The sequence below is a fragment of the Glossina fuscipes genome, unplaced genomic scaffold, assembly GCF_014805625.2.
Source record: "Glossina fuscipes isolate IAEA_lab_2018 unplaced genomic scaffold, Yale_Gfus_2 62, whole genome shotgun sequence".
Classification (NCBI taxonomy): Eukaryota; Metazoa; Arthropoda; class Insecta; order Diptera; family Glossinidae; genus Glossina; species Glossina fuscipes.
The window spans coordinates 287,643-307,521 of NW_023998434.1; the positions used below are offsets into that span (position 1 = coordinate 287,643).

The 19,879-nt window shown below is 32.0% G+C and overlaps 1 protein-coding gene across 9 annotated transcripts in view; it reads left to right on the top strand.

Annotated features, from left to right (window-relative positions):
• The window catches only part of LOC119638034 (peripheral plasma membrane protein CASK), a 122,502-nt gene extending 103,891 nt beyond the window's left edge, over positions 1 to 18,611 (top strand). For 2 of the 9 annotated variants that reach the window (XM_038034607.1, XM_038034610.1), the window contains exons 14-23: positions 2,444 to 2,512; positions 3,350 to 3,379; positions 6,893 to 6,991; positions 7,187 to 7,325; positions 8,421 to 8,474; positions 14,065 to 14,184; positions 14,274 to 14,396; positions 14,535 to 14,642; positions 15,780 to 15,955; positions 18,309 to 18,488. In XM_038034607.1, the coding sequence (XP_037890535.1) occupies positions 2,444 to 2,512; positions 3,350 to 3,379; positions 6,893 to 6,991; positions 7,187 to 7,325; positions 8,421 to 8,474; positions 14,065 to 14,184; positions 14,274 to 14,396; positions 14,535 to 14,642; positions 15,780 to 15,955; positions 18,309 to 18,488 (1,098 nt within the window). Of the gene's footprint in view, positions 1 to 2,443; positions 2,513 to 3,349; positions 3,380 to 6,892; positions 6,992 to 7,186; positions 7,326 to 8,420; positions 8,475 to 14,064; positions 14,185 to 14,273; positions 14,397 to 14,534; positions 14,643 to 15,779; positions 15,956 to 18,308 lie in introns of all 9 variants that reach the window. The other 7 variants (XM_038034613.1, XM_038034615.1, XM_038034611.1 and 4 more) reach the window with 4 other exon arrangements.
• The last annotated feature ends 1,268 nt before the right edge of the window (positions 18,612 to 19,879 follow it).

Genomic DNA, 19,879 nt, shown 5'->3' on the forward strand with positions numbered 1-19,879 from the left:
CTTCACGTGACAATCACATGTATTAGATTTTAATGATTTAGAGCAAATTAAAATTTAGCATGCAAAACAATACAATAGATACAACCACAAACGGGAATGAAAAAGACGTTATCGAAAAGACTATCATTGATAAATGCATTCTTGCGAAAGTCGTGGATGCGTACTTTAATGTACCGCAAGATTTAATTATAAACACACAGAAGGCATGAGATTGGCGAAATATTGCGCGGAGCGGATGCAACAAATGAGGACATAGTTCGACAGTGCAGCGCATTAAGGATGGAGAAGAAGTGACGATAACATGCTTTGAAGCAATGAGCTTTGAATAATAGCGACTTTAAGCACAGGCATCAACATTTCAAAGAGAAGCCCTCCAGAGAAATTCGGATAGAAAGATTTTAAACTTTTCTTTTCAGTCTTTGAGCTCCCATTAACTCGATCTGTATCTTCACTATGTGATGTTAAGTATTGAAAAAAGAAATGATGGATTAAAGGATAAACAGTGTGAAGGCTTATACATCCTACTGCCATAACGTAAGCAGTAGAGTATACCGGAATCGGTCATAGACCGAATTTTAAATCAATCGTCAATTGGTTATAGAAATTTTTACACTTTATCTCTTCGGAAATTATCGACTTAAGTAATTTTTAGTACCAACTGGAGACTAGTTCTAATCTGAGAAGAACAGAGCAAAACGTCAGAGAGAAAGGAGGAAAGGCAAGGAGCAAAGTGCTGTAAGAAGTGATAACAAAAAATTTAAATAAAAGATTTGTAGTAGATTTGAAAATTAAGCTAAAAGAGGAGCATAAAGGCAGAGACAGGAAGAAAGCTACATCAAGCGCAAGTGCATGAAAATTGGAGTAACTTAAGAAAAGTTTTTTTTTTTTTTTTTTTTTTTGATTTATTGAGTAGAGATGAAGGAAGGGTATAGAAATTAAAATTTGGTCGAATAAAAACACCTTTGAAAGCTAAATCAATCGCCCAAGATTTTTTTAAGGTTCAACGATACTCACACCTACAACTCTTTTGAGTAGCGATTTAAGACCACTGCCACTGTCAAATCTATGAAATCCAGACTATTGCGATATTCTCTAAGCTTGTGTTAGACCTTAGTACTAGCGATTCTTACGACTGCCAGTAATATATATATTTTTGTAAAACTCTCGTTAGTTCGAAAGTTCGTACAGTATGCAAATAATTTGATTTAAAATATATATCGACATCGTTCCAAATTGGAAAATTCCATTATCAGGCGAATGATGGGGAAACAAAGCAACTTTAATGGTATGGTTGAATCTATGACTGGGATTAAAGAAATTAATGGCAGTCTCAAGTGTTTTAGTTCGATTTAAATTTTTGTAAAACTGAGAATTTTCTTATCAAAGCTATTTGCAAAAATATATTCGTTCGTTGTGATCGACCGGATCCTTACCTTCTCAGAAGGCACTTCTGCGCCAAATTTAAGCTAGGGAGTACAGTATAGTTTCTTCCTATTGTGAACGGGTTACAATTACTTTCATATTTAACGACCGTAACAAACTAACCCTATGTTATGCTAAATTAAAATTTTTTTTTTATACCAAACTCTGTAAGATGAGAGTTTACACATTTTGTTTTTTTTTTTTTTTTCATAACATATGTAGCACTGAAAAGGCTTCAAAAACCCTATAAGGTATATATATTCTTCATCAGCGTGAAATTCTGAATTGATTTAGCCATGTCTGTCCGTCCGTCCAATTAGATTAGAATGGAATTTGCTGATAGAAATGTGCTGATCGTCGGTGTTAATAACAGAATGATGATTGGTCTGAGAGGGTTGTGGGACCATCTGCTCTAAGTAAGTTAAATTGAATTTTCCCATTACTATTTGGTTACTCTATGAGAGAATTATAAGCTTCGTACGTTATGAAGTTCTGCTCTAACTAAATTTGACTATAGTTATCTATTACCTGAATTAGCCTATAGTTATTTGTTAAAGGAGTCGGCCGAATATTTCTTGAAACAGAATAAATCTAATACGAGACCCGACTACGAAGTTTACAACAGAATAATAACTGCTGTGAATTTCTATTATAACTAAATAAGCTTTAAGTTGATTGCCAATTATTTGCTTCTTAATTTTAAAAGCAATTTTCTTAGCAATCTTTTTAATCCTCTCTCCTGTTCTCACTCTTTTTTACTTTTCTTTGTTTTCGTCGAAAATTTTCTTAAAATATACTTCAAAACTACATTTTATTCAAAGTAGTTCTGAAGAATTTCAAAGACATTACCCTATTAAAATTTAAAAAAGAAAAAAAAAAAAAACGTATTTCGTATTCATTACGTTCATGTGTATGGAAATTAAGCGATAGTCATAAATATTTTATTATATATTTTTATGTATGCGTCGTCTTCAGAGTTATCTCATTTCATATTTGTTATGCTTGCTTTCTTCTGTTCCAGCGTGAGGCACGTGGTTCTGTTACCTTCAAAATAGTTCCTTCATACCGTAGCGCTCCACCACCCTGTGAGGTAATTATGTCAAATGTATGAATTTTATATATATATTTTTTCCGTTATTGTGCTTTTTTTGTTTTTTATTACGTTTTTTTCCTTTTGCGACTTGGTGAAGAAAAAAAACAAGAGAAAAACAAAATTGAAGTGTTTATTTTATTTTGTGTTGTTACGTTGCCACTGTTGCTGATTTTTTTTTTCTTGCTTTTTTTTTTTTTTTTTTTTGTTTTTTTTAATATGGTATCGCAATTTGTATGTAAATCTGTGCATTTTTATGGGTCTGCGTATACATATTTCTTATGTATGCGAATGTGCGAATGTGTGCGCCTATGTCGTTTATTATTTAACTTTAACCCAAGTTGTTTTCATTTTGTTGCTTATATATATATATATATATATATGTATATGTATATGTATATGTATATGTATATGTCTTTGTATATGCTGTAACTGTGTATGCGTATATATAGCGTCCACTTTTTGCCATCATCAACATCACCTGACACTTACATTTGCTCGTCGTCTCGTTTTTCCTTTGTTGCTGCTGTAAGCATTGCTGCTGTGCATCCCAACGGAGTACCGTTGGTTACTTACTCGCACCACAACTCCTGCATTTCCTTTCGTCTTCCTCACTCTTGTTAATACTTATTATTATGAAAATATTGTTATTTATCTTAAGTTGAGTTTTTTTCTTTTTTTTTTCTTTTTTCTTTTGCGTTTCATTTAGTTTTATTACATTTTATGTACTAGCTTTTAATTCGTTTGTTTCTCATTAACATAAAATATCACTTTTTCTAAATAACAAAAAAAAAAAAAAAACAACAACAACTAAAAAAAAAATCCAACATCATGCAGCTTTTCAGGATCAGACCAGCCCCGGTTCTAGTAAGTAAAGCATAATAAAAAAAAAAAATAAAAATAAAAAAAAAAAAATACAAATACAAATATAAAAGACATGACTTATATGTTTTGGCGCTGTCTGTGCTTAGTTAACCAACTAACTAACACATTTAAAACTTAAGTTAGTTTAGTTAAGAGTTTCATTTGTTTAATGTTATGTTTATTGTTTGTCTTGTCTCCTTTATTTTTGGATTTCGTTGATTGTCTATCATTCTCGCATTGTTTTTTTCTGATTATTTTTATTTTTCTATTTCTCCTTTTCTCTCTTACTATATCTCTGTATAGTTATCATGCGTTTACTTTGTAAAATACGAAGCGAAAAACTTAAATTTATTTTTCGTTTTTCTTTTTCCGTTTTCCGTTTTGTTTTATATAAAGTGTGTTGGAATCGAATTATATTTCTTGTTAACGTTTCTTTTATGAAATTCAAAGGAAAAAATGAAAAAAAGCTTTGCTCAAAAAATTTGTTATTTGCATGCAATGATAAGAAATTTAATTGCATTTACTTAATTAACTTTCTCTTCCGCAGTAGATATTGCTCTTGAAATATCTTATTGCTACCAGTCGAACACCACAAAACTACATAACATGCAAAAAGATTCAATGAATCTTTCAAGTAATTTCGTAAGAGATGGCGCGGCGACCGTGCAAACATTTTGCATACATTTTTCTTGACTTTGAATTCTCATGGCTTTCCACCACGGCTTGTCCTTACATCAAAAGTACAACTGTCCGTTGCCGAGAGCCGGCTGCAGTTATTTTTGCTTGCATTACTTTTACAAAAGGAAAACACATTAACATTACATTTTTTACTTACTATTGAGAAATTTTGAGGTGTCATCGTTTGTATATCAATCTCATTGACATTGATCCATTCGAATGGAGTGTCGGCTATCGAAAATTCGCGCTAAATTTTGTTATAACATGTTCAGCAACATTAGTTATTGTTAATTGCAATTGTGTGACTATTGCTAATGCTTTTGTATGTGCGTATATTTTAGAGGATTAGAGGAGATTCCGAGTTTGCAATTACATTGATTGCTTTTTGGCGAACAACAGATGCCATTCAAAGTGGAAAAAAACACCAAGTTTAAAGCGGGAAACCATAAATATTTCTTCGAAAGTAACAATTTACTAAAGGTTATGTCTATCGTTCATTTATCGCATCCAAATAAAATCGATTAATATCTTGGATTTATTTTACCGTATCGGAGTATGCTTTATAAAGAGATGAGGAAAAAATGAAAATACGTAAATGCGTAGCGTAGTAGGGTGGGCGATTTCGCTTACTCTAACTGAGTGCAATGTTAACCAATTCTTAGTTCAAATAATTATTTACATGATTGCGGCTTGAGAACGACACAAATGCAAAAGCCGATGTATGACAAAACGGTCAAAATGATCAAAAACTATATAGTACTTATCTTAAACTTTATAATAGTAGTTATCTTAAACCTTGAGCTAGAAATAGGAATATTTATGTCCTTACGATCTTATGTTGCAAAAATGATATCATATAAGAAAAGGTGGGAAATAGTAAAAAACGGGAATTGCATAGCAATGCAGGGTTGAAATAATTTTGGACGAATAAGAAAACGAATTTAGCTCCACCGTTCAATCAAATTCCATGCATTCCATTATGATCCCGTTATATCTTTTCTGGCTTATGAAATGGCCTTCAGGGAAAGAGATTTCAACAGAACATGTTATAACAAGAAATCCGAAGTGCGGAGGACCATTCAAATTTCCCTTCACTGTCTCTGGAAAGAAAGGCTCTCTTACAAATAATATTTATATTTGTATGATGGAAAGAATTTTCCACATTTTTGGGAAATCTTTAAAACCTTTTGATACCCTTTAAATCATTTATGATACAGGGTAAATTAAATTCTTGTGCAAAAGTATGTGACAGCCAGGAGACCTTGAAATATATCTACCGTTTATTGTATCTATCGATTCAGAAAGTGATTCTGAAGTGATTCTGTGTGTCCGCCTATCTGTCCGTCCGTCTCTCCATGTAACTTATGTTCAATCTTCAAGTTCAAATTTTTAAGATATTGTAATAAACTTTGTTACAGTGAGATGTTTGGGCCCAAGGACGAACCCTATTAAACCTCGGACCACTTTTTGGACCACTTCCTAGACAACGCTTTATTTTGAAAGGTTGTTATGTGATTAGCAGTAGTGGGATATAGGGTTGTTTTACTCTCCAGACACACTTCAAATAGATTCGTTACATGTATAAATATAGATGTCGTCTCAAGTATACGTATTTTCGATTGGTATTAAATTCTTTGAGCACATGCTAGATAAATGCATGGACAGACAGATAAGCTTAAATCGATCAAGCAAATGATTCCGAATCGGGAAGTATAATGCAAGATTGGTCGGTTGACGAATCCATTTAGATATGACAAGCATCCGCATCTACTATACTCTATGTCGGAAAAAATTTTCGGGTATAAAGATGAGATGAAAGTGTACACAATGTTAAATCAAGCAATTTAGCTTGAAATAATCCTTCGAGTTGAACGAGAGAAGAAAGAAGAACTAGTCAAATTAATAAGCTCCATACAAAACTTATTAAGAACTAATTGCTGTGGACCCCTTGTGTAAGACTCATTTCACCATATCACGCGACAATTTGTCATAAAAAACTGGAGCAAATAGAAGGCATGATTCGGTTAGGTTCAAATCAACATATACGATTCCTTAAGAAAGCAATCAGTAGCAAGTAGCAAGTCACTACTACTTCTACCATGAGTTCAAGATTTTTGCTCGATGCCAGGTGCAACAGCGGGCTTAGCGAGTTGTTTGCTTTTTTCACATTGCCTAAGAGTGTAGATTGAGAAGGAGTAGATAGTCATAATGTCCGAATTTCTTAATATATATGTTGATATACATAACATTAGTATATAAAATAAGTAAGAAAATTAAATTGGGCAGTGACCGAATCTTTTATACCAAAGACAAAAGAAGTAAAAAAACTAAATTTCCATGCTACTTGATGTGGAGTGGGTGGGACTGATTCAAGAGGAAAGTGTCATTTTACTTGAATAAGCTCCAATCTAGATAACATATATAATATATCTTACATGAGAGTATTTCAAAATTAAAACCTGAGTTCTTAATAATAAACAATATTTAGTAAAAAAATTTCAATTTTAGAAAATTTTAGTTTTTTCTTTAGAGTTTCGCTATTAATCTTCGCTTTGTTTTTAAAACAACGTCTGAAAAGAAGAGCGTCAGGTGTTTTCTTTTTGTTTTGTGTCTCAACAAAAGATGAAAATAATTCAAACTTGCATTGTATATATAATGCAGCACACATGAATATACACATAGATAATATACATTCTTTATATACAAATAGAATTTTTGAGCAAAGTTTTCGAAAAGAAGGGAAGAAATAATCTCTGCATTAATGTGAATTTAAATTTTAGATAAATATAAATGAAATAAATGTCTTTGTGTGCATTTGTGTTATACGTTTCATTTTAGATATTTGTGCGAGCACAGTTTGATTATAATCCCTTGGATGATGAGCTAATACCATGTGCCCAGGCAGGCATTGCCTTTCAAGTGGGTGATATATTACAGGTAAGGTGGCTTTATAGTAAGTGACAGATATTATACGATACAATACGATACGATACGATACGTTACTATACGAAATGATACATAATAACACCGTAATGGTAATTAATTTCTAATCTGGCCATTACGGCTGCTATTGTTATTGTTGTGGTGCTTGATGTCGTTTCTGTTTACTGCTTACCTTGGCATTGATTGCAGATTATAAGCAAAGACGATCATCATTGGTGGCAGGCTAGATTGGATGCTGTGGGTGGTTCGGCTGGTCTAATACCATCACCAGAATTGCAAGAATGGCGTATAGCCTGTCAAACCGTGGATAAAACTAAACAAGAGCAAGGTAAGTCCAACATAGGGAAAACTAATCGCTTATATGCCTGGTGGGTGTTATCGGTCTTTTTGTGCGTGTGCTTGTGCGTATGTGTATGTGTATATGTGTGTGTGTGTGTGTATGTATGTGTATGTCTCTCTGTCTCTTTTTTCTCTATCTCTCGCTCGCTCTCTCTCTCTCTCTCTCTCTCTCTCTGTCAGTCTTTATTTTACAACTATGTATAATTAACTAAGAATATATATATATATATATGTGTGTGTGTGTGTGTGTGTGTGCATTTCGATATACTCTACTTTGTCGGTATCAGTATACAAATAATTATAATTGGCTTGTTCTTGATGTGCGTGATGTGGCTCCCGCTATAACCGGTCTCATGATTTACAAAATTTGTTTTGTTTTTCTTTGTTTCTCTTCTAATGGTAGAAAAAATTGTGAAAATTTGTTGTATTCATTCCTTTCTACTTCATTAACTGTAATTGTCATTCTAAATTAAATTAATTTTTGTGTTGTTTTGTTTTTTTTGTTTTTTTTTTTGTTCTAAATGAAATTTTCAATCTATTATTAAAACTATTGTTAATAAATGTGTATTTTCGTATAAAAAGCCTATAACGGTAATTATTTAAGTATTGTTTGAAAAATAAGAAAAATAGGAAAATTTTTTTTTTTTCGCTCCTCTCGTTCAAAATCTTACTCTGTCTCTCTGTCTCACTCTCTCTCTCTCTCTCTTTACTCTCTCCATTGCCATAAATGACAAGATACTTTTTTAAACATTTAGTGAAAGGGTTTGTTTTTTTTTTGGCGATATTCGATGTGTTTTGGATAAATAAACAAATCAAGCATGCTATCATACTATACTTCATGTTAGTTTGCCTAGACTTTTTTTTTTTTATTTTTTTTCAACTAAAGAAACATCGTAGCTCTCGTGTGCTCTGTTTCCCTTAACTTTCATATTATTGTAAAAAAAATTTTTATATTCTCTATGTCTCTCTCTCTCTCTCTCTCTCTCTCTCTCTCTCTCTCTCTCGCTGTCTTTCCTAATTCTCTGTGTTACATAAAACATTTAATTCAATTAATACAATATCTGTAAATACCTTATAAATGCAGGTGAGCCTGGTGCTGGATGTTCCGCTCACACAGATGGGTGTGATGGATCCACAGGTATAGCTAACAAAAAACACGCAACCTACAAACAAAAAACAAGCACACACACAAACATATGCACACACCTACATGATACCACAAAACCAAGCGGTTAACTGAAATAAAACAACAGCAAACCCTCCTAGCACTTGTTCTAAAAATAAATATTTAAACAGTTACAAAAACAAAAAATAAAATTCGAAAAGAAATTTTTAATGAAAATCTTGGAAACAACGGATTTACGAGCAAAAAACAAGGAAATCTAATAATACTTTTTTTGGTGCTCAACTTGGTTATTGTGATTGTTGTTCATGTTGTTGGTTACGTTTTTTTGTGCGTTCAATCTTTTTTAATAAATATTCGAAAAGCTAAAGCGTAAAGAAAAAATCGTTTTGCAACTGTTAGCGCTTAACGTTGGTGTGTGGTTGTTTTCCTTGTTATTGTTGTTGTTGTTGTTGTTGCTGCTATTCTTGCCGTTGTTGCTGCTTCTGTTTACACAGTCGTTTAGCGGTTTCATTTTGGCTGTACGTCAAAAACCACAATATCACTATCTACATCCCAACAGCACCATCGCACCTACCACCATCTGGAATATCAACAACAATAATAACAACAACAACAACAACAACAAAAGTAGCTTAACTAATAACGACCGCAGCATTTTTTTGCTTTAACTCCTCATTTAATACTTGTGAGCACCAGTAGTTCTAGTAATAGTTCTAGTAATATATTAACAACGTATACCTTCCAAACTGCACTCTTTCTTCCGTATAGCTATTTTTGGTTTTTTTTCTCTCTCGAAAAAAAAAAAAATGAATTACTTTTTAACTGTATTAAAAAAAAAAAGAAAAAAAAAAAGAAAGCTTTCAAAAAAATTTTTTTTAAATACTTTCAAATCCGTAGATAATAATCTACAACGTTTCGTAGTAGTCTACGTATAGCAAAACATTAAAGTTAAACACACGCACACACCTTATTTTTAAGCCTCTGCATACCAGCACTTTACACTACAACCATCGCTACAGTTACCACCATTACCATCATGTAGATGCCATTGTTCGCTAAAACCTGCTACACATATTTCGCTCTATCTCTCTCTCTCTCTCTCTCTCTCTCTCTCTCTCTCTCTTTCTCTGTCTCTCTCTCTCTCTCTCTCTCTCTCTTTCTCTGTCTCTCTCTGTCTATATGGTTCTTAATTAATACGCTTTTCGCTTTTGTAAAGCTTCCTTCATCTTTCATTGCGAAAAACCCACTGCTATAACTAGTACTTTTGCACATAAGCATCATTTTCAAATCCTAAGTTCCTTTCGTTATTTCTCTTCTTCTTCTTCTTTTTTTTTTTTTTTTTTTTTTCTTCTCTTCTAACGGTATTAACAGTACCAGCACTAAGACCTTAAAGATCTCCTTCACGAATTTTTACCAGGAAAAAAGAAGAAAAAAAGGAAAAAAAAAAACTTAATCATCTATTCGACTATAGGCTAACTTTTCATTCGCCTTTACGCACTTTTAATCACCTGCACTGCCACCTTCATATTTTCACTGCCACCATTCATGGGTTGTTGTATTTTTTTTTTTTTTTTTTTTTTTCTTGTATTCCAATATTTTATCTCTCTGCTGCTCAGCTTTGAACTCGCGTTATCTTTGACTATTTTCCTATTTTTAATGCTATGCATAAATATGTATGTGTTTATGTAACTCGCTGTAAACTCCTATAGGATAAGTACATATGTATCCATATTTATAGAGCTCGGTATAAACTGTTGTTGTTGTATGTAACAAAATATTTTTGAATACATATTTTTACATAACATTTTGCGGTAAAAGTTTATTTATTTTCAGTTCACATAATATTGTTTTTTTTTTTTTTTATTTTTATTTTTTGTTCATTTCCGGCATTTTCTCGTTTGTTCGCTTGTTAATGTTCTGAAGAAATTTATAAAAGTTTAATGAGTTTCCGTTATATCCGCAAATATTTATATTGATATAATTCATGTGGCCGCATTCGCCAACAAACTTAATGCCGCTCGTGCAACCATTCATTCAACTCGACCACCGAGTGTAACTCACACACTTTATCGCGCCACCATTCACATCCATCCACCTATTCCACGTTATCTCTTTTAATATTGTGAAGATAAGCAAAAAAAGTAAAAAATAAAAAATAAAAAAAAATAAAAAATAAAAAAACTTTTCATATAAATTCTGTACACACCTAATTCGTTGAGAAAAAGGTGCACTTTGGGCATAATTAAGTTTAAAATGGCCGACACACTTGTGGTTCCGAAAAAATTAAAATTTCCAATTATTTTACGCAGCGCTCGGAAAATAAGTCAGTCAGTCTCTAAAGGTCATTACGATAATAAAAACTTAATTACAATTGAAATTTGGTGAAAGCGTTTGCTTTTAATTAAAACTACAAAGAAACTTGCTTTCCATAAATTCCTAGAAATGGAGTCCTTTAAGAACTTGTAAGCGTAGAGCTATTCTCAGGGAAACAAGAAAAGTTTAGTTCAAATTTCTTTTGAGTTTTTTATGTTAAAGTTGAACGCACAGGCACAAAATTTATGCCGATTCGCTTTGGTGGCGAAACAAACTTATTACCATTAGCATGGGAACATCGGATGGATAGTTTACTCCTGTTTGAAGTCATAAGATGAAATTTCTTCAATTTCTCTAAACTTTTCCAAATTAGGTAAAACAAACGCTTGGAAAATGTTTTTATTCCTTTATAAAGATTATAACGAATAAGTTGCGACAATTTCACTCGAAATGGAATTTTGTTGCAATCGTTCTAAGAGTTCACAAGAAATGATTACGCGAAACGTCTTGGGAAGTCAGTTGTTATTATGTATGCTGTTCATGATGTTGAAGAATGTCTCGATGGCCTTCCAATCTATTTTTCAGAGGTTAATGGCTGCAACCTCGGTTAGTTTCATTATCTTTCTCTCAATTTGTGTCAGTCAAGGTTCGTCAGTCAATTGGCTTTATTAAATCGAGGAAAGCTCTCATCTTTGCGTCTCTGCTCTTGCATTTCGGATAGTCAATCCAAACATCATATGAATGAATATTTACCCGGATTAATTTCAATTAAATCCTAACCGATCGTTTTAAATGTTGAAAACAAGAAAGCCTTCAAATACTCTGAGAAAAAAAAAAAAAAATTAAAAAAATACCGTAAAGAATACTATCGTCGTCATCATGCTTTGCCCGTTTTTCAATATTATCAATCTATCTGCAGTGCTCTGTCTCGCCATTCAAGACAAGTTTCCATTTGTATATAAAACTTTCTTTATCTATTAATAGTTGACGTATGTATGTATATGTGCGTATAAAAGCAATAAAAGAATTATCTAAACGATAGAAAACGTATTGTATAAAAATCCTATAGATGGATGGGTGGAATGATGGAATTTAACTTTAATTCATTAAAGCTTTAAGAAAAATATTTCGCTTCGACTCGATAGAAAGGTAGTAATAAAATCAAGTTGTTATGAGGATTAAATATAAAAAAAATAAAAAAAAAGAAAAGCATATAAATTTTACAAACTAAGAACACGAATGAGGAGGCAACACAGACTTAGGACTTAGGTAAGTAGAAGTGAAGAGTCACACATTGTTGTTAAACGAACAATTCTAGAACTATCAAGAGAAGAAATTGGATAATTAAACTCATTGGTTGGTTTAATCTAATGCAGCCAAACGTTAGGAAGACATCAAAGAATACAAAAATCGTTAAACAATAATAATAATAATAGAGCTGTAAAAGTCACGTCATGAAATTAAAAGTCCTAGCAATCTTGTTATTAACTTTGCAGGATCAACTTCATATATATATGTATATATATATATATATATATATATGTGTACACTGTTTAGAAATTTGTTAATTAACAATAAAGGCTTTTCTCAAAGCCATATCTTATTCAGTTGTAACCGAACCTTTTTTAACCATCATCTTTATCCCTAAACTCTCATGCTCTATAACAACGAGTGGGTGTGACTGATTTTAGCAATTTTTGTGAAATATAAGTGAAAATTCGTATTGTGTTTGTGAGTGTGCAAAAAAAAAAAAAAAAAAAATGCAGAAAGTAGAAGTGTACTGTGGGCGTGCCCTTTGACCGATTTGGCCCATTTTTAAAAGTCATTGTTCTCGATCAAGGGGTCTCGGAAGCTTCCCCCTAGTCATTGCAAGCAAATTGGCAAAGTACTCTCTACTGCCGTCTGCCAGTAGTGCGTATAAAAAATGAAATAATTTATTAACCTCTGAAAGTAAAAATTCTAACGGTACATAAAAGAAATCTTTTCAACTGATTCAACCAAGACGTAGGTGTGCCTTCACAAAAACTCAATATTTTTAACTTTGCTTCCTTGTACGCCAACTCTACAGAATATTAATTTTTCCTCCAAAACAAGAAAACAAAACCTGATTTAAGGTCTAATTTCTTCAAAAAACTGATTTAAAAACAAATTTTTGTCTTTTCCAAAGAAATATACGAGAAAAAAAGTCTAAAGGGATTATTGTCTCGTAAGAGAATTCGTTTTTTTTTTATGGAAAAACAATTTAAATTAGTTTAAGAGAAATACGTGAGATGCCAGGCCTGATTTCCGGCTTATGGAACAACACAAATAGGTCAATCGATTGGTTTAGTAATTTTATCGTTGCTTCTCTCTCTCTCTCTCTCCCTGGCGTTCCTGATTGATTCGTTGAAAACAGTGCGGCAATCTTCAAGCTTGATCTGCAAGTAAAAGTGCACTCCAAGCCAATATCCCCCGGTTAGTAGTATCCGATCATTAAGAAAAAAAAAAAAAAAACGTATAATTTTTCCTCTTTCCAAATTTTTGTGGACTCTTGAAAAACTTTTAGTTAACTTCACATGAGATAAATTTTTTTTCTTTCGTAAAATTTTCCGCTCAACGGAATCATTAATGCCGCGAGCAACGTGTAATAATAATAATTTGTTTTAAATCATTTGCGGTACGAAATATTTATGTGAATATATAGTGAATCGGCCACTTTGCAAGTAAATACACGCCATTTGTAGATAGGGATGGGTAAGTGTGTTCGGCTTGAACCGAATATAATTTCCTTTTTGTATTATGTTTTCATTATTTTGTCATTATCTTATATGGAATGATGCGTTTTAATGTTAAATAATTTTAAGCTCGAGATTACCGCAGAATCTAAAAATATTTGTCTTGTATTTTTTTTTTTGTTTTCATAAAACCGCATGTTAATGTTTAAGACAGAACTTGCAAGCTGCTTGCATTTCCCTTAAAATAAATTTTCAATTTTATTACTTATTATTGTCTATATAGAAATTTAATTATATTTCCATTTGATATAACTTTGAGGTTTTGAGAAATTGCAAAAAATAAAAAAATAAAGAAAATACAAACAATTTAACGAATTTTTCTGCTAAATAAATATTTTATCTCAAGACAAAATGCATGATATTTAGCTATGATGCATGCATGTCGAATATTTACAGAACAGAAATTTTTTCAATAAGAAATTCTTCTTTTTTTTTTTTTAAATAAACTTTAATTAAATATAATTAATGTGAAATTAATATTTAAAAATGTTGTTTTTTTTTTTATGTTTTAACAGTTAATTGTTCGATATTTGGACGTAAGAAGAAACAATGTCGGGATAAGTACTTAGCTAAGCATAATGCCATATTCGATAACTTGGACGTGGTTACCTATGAGGAGGTTGTAAAAGTGCCAGGTAATAAAGTGAAATTATTTTTTTTTACAAATTTTTCTCTTAAAATGTATGTAAATATTATTGTCGTGTTGTGTTGTGTTGCGTTTTAGTTGGCGATCCGAATTTCCAACGTAAAACACTAGTTTTATTGGGAGCACATGGTGTGGGTCGCCGTCATATCAAAAATACTTTAATATCCAAATATCCCGATAAATATGCTTATCCCATACCACGTAAGTAGCACAAAACATTAAACCGATAAGTGACCTTTCATAGAATAAATCTTTAAATTATTTCTATAATGAATTTTTTTATGTTTTTCTTTGGTCTTTTTTCTTTTTTTTTTTTTTGTTTTTATTAAACCAACATAGATACAACGAGACCTCCTAAGCCAGAAGAAGAAAATGGCCGTAGCTATTATTTTGTTTCACATGATGAAATGATGGCCGATATAGCCGCCAATGAATATCTAGAATATGGTGAGTGTTATTGTTATCTAAATCAATTGCAATTTTGCTTTATAGTTGTTTTGCAAAATATATATTCAACAAACCGAAGCGATATAAGAAAATTGAAGTCAGCTTAGAACGAATCGTAGATACCTTAAATTTTAGAGAAATTACTTTAATTTTTATTCATTAAGTTTGAGTCTTAAGGGGATGCATTTCTAAATTTCTTCACAAATATTCCGATCAAACTGCATGGCGTATTAACTTATGAACTATAGGTGGATTGTTGAAGCGCAAATATTCCATACCTGCGATGGAATCATCGTGTTTTACATAACAAATTCTATCCTCCATTTTGCTATCTTTATGAGCTGCCCCGTTTCTTTTCTACCGTATATTGCTTTCTACCTTAAATTATAATGTGAGCAGAGCAGGTATATAAGTTGCTTGATCTCATAAAATCCTTCAAAGCTTTATAGAAAATCGTTGTATAGAAGACATCGTAGAAAATGCCAGCGTCGTAATAGGACACAAGACATTGCACTCAGCTGCTTCGATTGCTACAACTTCCCTATGAACGAACTTTGAAATGGACTGGACTTGGAACAGCTGTCTCGATTGTTCAATCTCTGTTGCGTGCATTGTGTCCTTACTTAGCCTTAGTTGCGATGACTTATGGGCTAAGTTTAAAACACGGGAGAAAAGGCGATATATTCTAGGGAGTATGACAATATTGCATCGCATGAATAAAGGGATTCTATTACGCCTGAAGAGCCAAATAGGAATAAGTGTGCATGGGCCGAATACACTCCCCTCTTGAGGAATGGGAGAGCAAGATCTTAGCCTTTTTTGTCTTTTGATCGATTTTTCTCTCATCTTCATCAAGTTCAATCATCGCGCGAGAGAATTTGTCGGCCTTGTAGTTGCACTACGAATGTTAAGGTCTTGGACTAAAAGTAAACCGAGTTCGTATCGTGAAGGTTTCTGAGGCGCTCGTTTTTTTTTCCTTTCTTCATAGAAACGCAATTAGAAAATTAATTTGTCTTTATTTTTTATAGTTATGTTTAACTTTTGAGGATGGAAGGGATAGACAAAGTAACATGCTTGCCTTACTATGTTCACTTAATTCTTTGCAATATGTTCATTTTTACCGTTTATTTGAAAAAGGTACTCATGAGGATGCCATGTACGGCACCAAATTGGATACCATTAGACGAATTCATACTGAAGGCAAAATGGCAATACTCGATGTTGAACCGCAAGCTTTAAAAATATTACGCACTGCTGAATTTACACCATATGTGGTTTTTATTGCGGCACCATCCCTACAAAATATTGCAGATGTAAGTATTTTTAGCAGCGGTAAACATTACCAATACTGGCTGCAGTCTCAACTTCAACCAAAAAAAAAAAAAAAAAAAAAAAAAAAAAAAAAAAAAAAAAAAAAGACGTTTAAGGATTCAAAACGTTGACGAGGATGTTATTATCTATGCAATGGTTATGTGTTGCTGTTATAATGCTTTAGGGGTTTTTTTTTCTTTTTTTTTTTTTTACTCAGTTTTAAAACGATTTGTTAGTAAGCATTTGTAAGTGTGCGCATAAAATGATTTTCTCCCCATCGTTTTACATACATAGATATACACAAATTTATTTTTTTTGGTTAACAGACCATTTGGGGTTTTTTTTTTGTTGGCATTTTTACCCCGGGATTGATGTTTCAACTTGTCCAAAATGTTTTTGTGTAAATATATATAAAAACGTTAGGATTATCTGTTTTTAAATATTTATGCACGCACTCGCAATGCAAGAATATAGATATAAAATGTTATTGTAATTTGTTTGCTATAACGTTATTATTGGAATTTAGTAGACTTTGCATTTTTAAAGAGTGCAATATAAAGCGAAATAAAAAGTTTATAGCCGGGCTTAAGCGACCGCATCATATCGCCTAACATTCACATTTTTCATTTACTTTCGTTATCAAATACCAAAGATTAGGTTTTGTTTCCATGTGAATGCACACCTTTTCGATGGAAGTCTTAATATCTTAAGATCTGTGAATTTGATGCTACTGTGAACGTCATTGTCAAAATGCTATTACGAATCAATTTTCACTATGAAATGTTCATAGTTAATCCTTTTTGCTATGTAATGGCTTACTTCTCCAAACAAAGAAGGGCCCGATTTGAATAAACTGACCCATTCGATTGAAATTTTTCAACACTGTCTTAAGATAGATAGGGTTGTTGGAAGAGTGATCTTAAATATAGATCGATTCAATGCAATTTCATTAAGTTTTCGCTTTGAGCTAAAACGCCGTACGACTAATTTTGTCAAAATATCTCAGAAATTTCGAATAGGTCGAAGATAAAACCACATTGGCAGACGTCAGGTAGACAGACAGACAGACAGACAGACACGCGCTGGTTTCTCTTAAATTGTTCTGTGCGCATGCACATGCGCACAATTCCAATATATAGCCTGCAACAGAAGCTATGTAGAGTATAAAAATCGAAAGTAGTCTTAGTAGTAATCTTAGGGACTCATAGTTCAGGTTAGTTTCCTTTCACTTTATGACATAGGGGTCGTTCAGTATGCGATACTTATACGCTACCTAGTATATTAAATTTCCATGTATATATACAAAATTCTCAAATGCCAGTTTGTACATATCGATGTGCAAATTCTCAATTCAAAACTTTTTCCACAAGTCCATTTTATAATTCAAATCTTTACCTAAAAGTATTGCCAAGAGCTTGTTGAAATTGACATCTTCGAGCTGGCCGAGTTTTTAACTCTCTCAATAAATCCCATGTGGGATGTTTACCACTGAAGAAATTTATATCGTTCTTTGGCGAATAAATTTGAGATAAATTCGCCCCTAAATTCGTGCTCATAAAAAAGGGTTAGCTTACAACCAAAGCGCAATGTTTCCTCGACGAACTATGTTCACAACAAAACGACGTATCATTTACACAAGGGGCCTGGTACTCGTAAATATTTCACGTGAATTTTTCCACAGCGCTATTTCTCTGCCTGCCTGCCTCTCTCTCTCTCTCTCTCTCAGTTGTTTAAACAAGTATTTTATTAGATAGGCCCGGGATTTTTCAAACCCCATTTTTAAGAAATATTCAGGATAAGGCCAAGAGAGCTTCTTTTTTGTTTACTTGCCATGCGATAAACCAAATATGGCATCAATCTAGCAGATGGATTTCTCGTATCCGCTTCTAATTTCCTGTGATGGGGAAATGTTCATATAACGCTGGCTATCTCCTTCTTTCTTTCTGAAGGGAGGGGAAAAAAAGCAAATAAAAATCAAATGATTTGAAAATTTCGTATACTTTATGCAGTTGTAAACTTATGCAAAACTTTCAAACTTTTACTCAGCATAAAATTTCTCATCAATGAAGAGATATCGACTGACTACAAGCCTTTAACATTTCGAGATTATGACGTTTGATGCTTAAAAAGATCATGTCTTGATTTAAAACTTCTTGTGACATAACACGAAAAGTCAATTAAGAAGAAGAAGAAGAAGAAGACGAAGACGAAGATACATTATTCGATAATATTAAGCATTTTAAAGTGAAACTTTTTGTTTGCACTTTATTGTAGTAAAACTTTCCATTTAGCAATTAATTGTTTGTCTTTCTTGTCTGTTCTCTTCCTTTTCCATATCATTTCTATGCGTTTTAGTATGACGGCAGTTTGGAACGTTTAGCTAAAGAATCAGACATGCTGCGACAAATGTACGGTCATTTCTTTGATTTGACCATTGTGAATAATGATATAAGCGAAACTATAGCAACACTTGAAAGTGCAATTGAAAGAGTGCATACAACACCACAATGGGTGCCTGTCTCGTGGCTATACTGACAAGACAGTGAGCTCGAATGTCCCGATTGCTTGGAGGGTTGCGATTGTGAATGGGATGCTTACACCAATGCTCACACTACGGGGATGTTTTAGAAGAAAAGATCAAAAAAAAAAAAAAATAAATAAAAAAAATAAAAAAATAACAAATAATAAAAAAACAATCCAAAAGAAAAATTCAAGTAAAACGGGAGAAAAATACTCAACGCAAACAATAGAGACGGAAACAAAAAATTAAATATAGAAAATAACAAAAAAGAAAAACAAAAAAAACCAAAACAAATACAAAAAAAAAAAAAGGAAACTTCAACAAAAACACAACAAAAACATTCACTTGCAAAAGTCAGAGACAAATACATACACACTTTACACACATCTATCTATTTAAAGAGAGCACATTAATTAATTAAGTTTAAGAAGAGAAAACAAAAAAATAAAAAAATAAAGAAAAACAAAAGAATTTAAAACAACTGACAGACAACAAGTGCACAAAAATATAAAAAAAAAAAAAAATTGTTAATCGGGTGGGGAGAAGCAAGAGTTTAATTTAATATTAAGTAAAATGTAACCTCTAACTACACATATATACACACACACACACACGCCCACTCACACAAATACAGTCAACATTTAGTCGGAAAGCAAGAGAAATAGAAATATGAAGATAGCTAATGAGAGAGAAAGAGAGAGAGAGAGACAGAGCAATAAACAAATAACCCACACAAACAACAAAAAGAAACGAAAAAAATTTAAAAACAAACAAAAAAAGGAGAAAAATCCTTATTACGAGCAATTATTTATTTAGGTTTTTGTTGTTTTTTATAAGATATTAAAATAATAAATTTATGCGAATGTAAATGTTTTGTACATAAAAAAAATTATGTAGTTTGCGTTATTGTCTAAAATAATTAAATACACAAAATAATAATACAACAATGCACACAAATACACATACACAAATAAGCATACTTCATATTAATATTTATATTGTTCAAGCAAAATCTTTTATGGACTTTTCTATTATTTAGTTAATAGTTTTTTATTATTTAGTTAATTATTTAATAGTAAATTTTTCTCCTTTCTTTTTATTTATTTTTTTTTTTTTTTGCTTTATCTTTTTTATTATACGACGGATATTCCAAATTTTTTTCGCTTCATCACAACCGTGGCATATTGAGGCGTTCAAACTTTGTCCGTCCGTCCATTTTTATCTATTTATTTATGGGGATTGTCAAGATGTGCTTTATGATATGTGCTTTTTATTTTTTTATATATGTAGATCAAAAGAAGAATTGATCGCAAATTTTGATCGTAATCTAATTTGCTAGAAAATGTAAAAAACGAACATTCCTTAACAGTACTTTACAACCTATAAGAGATTTCGTGATACAAAA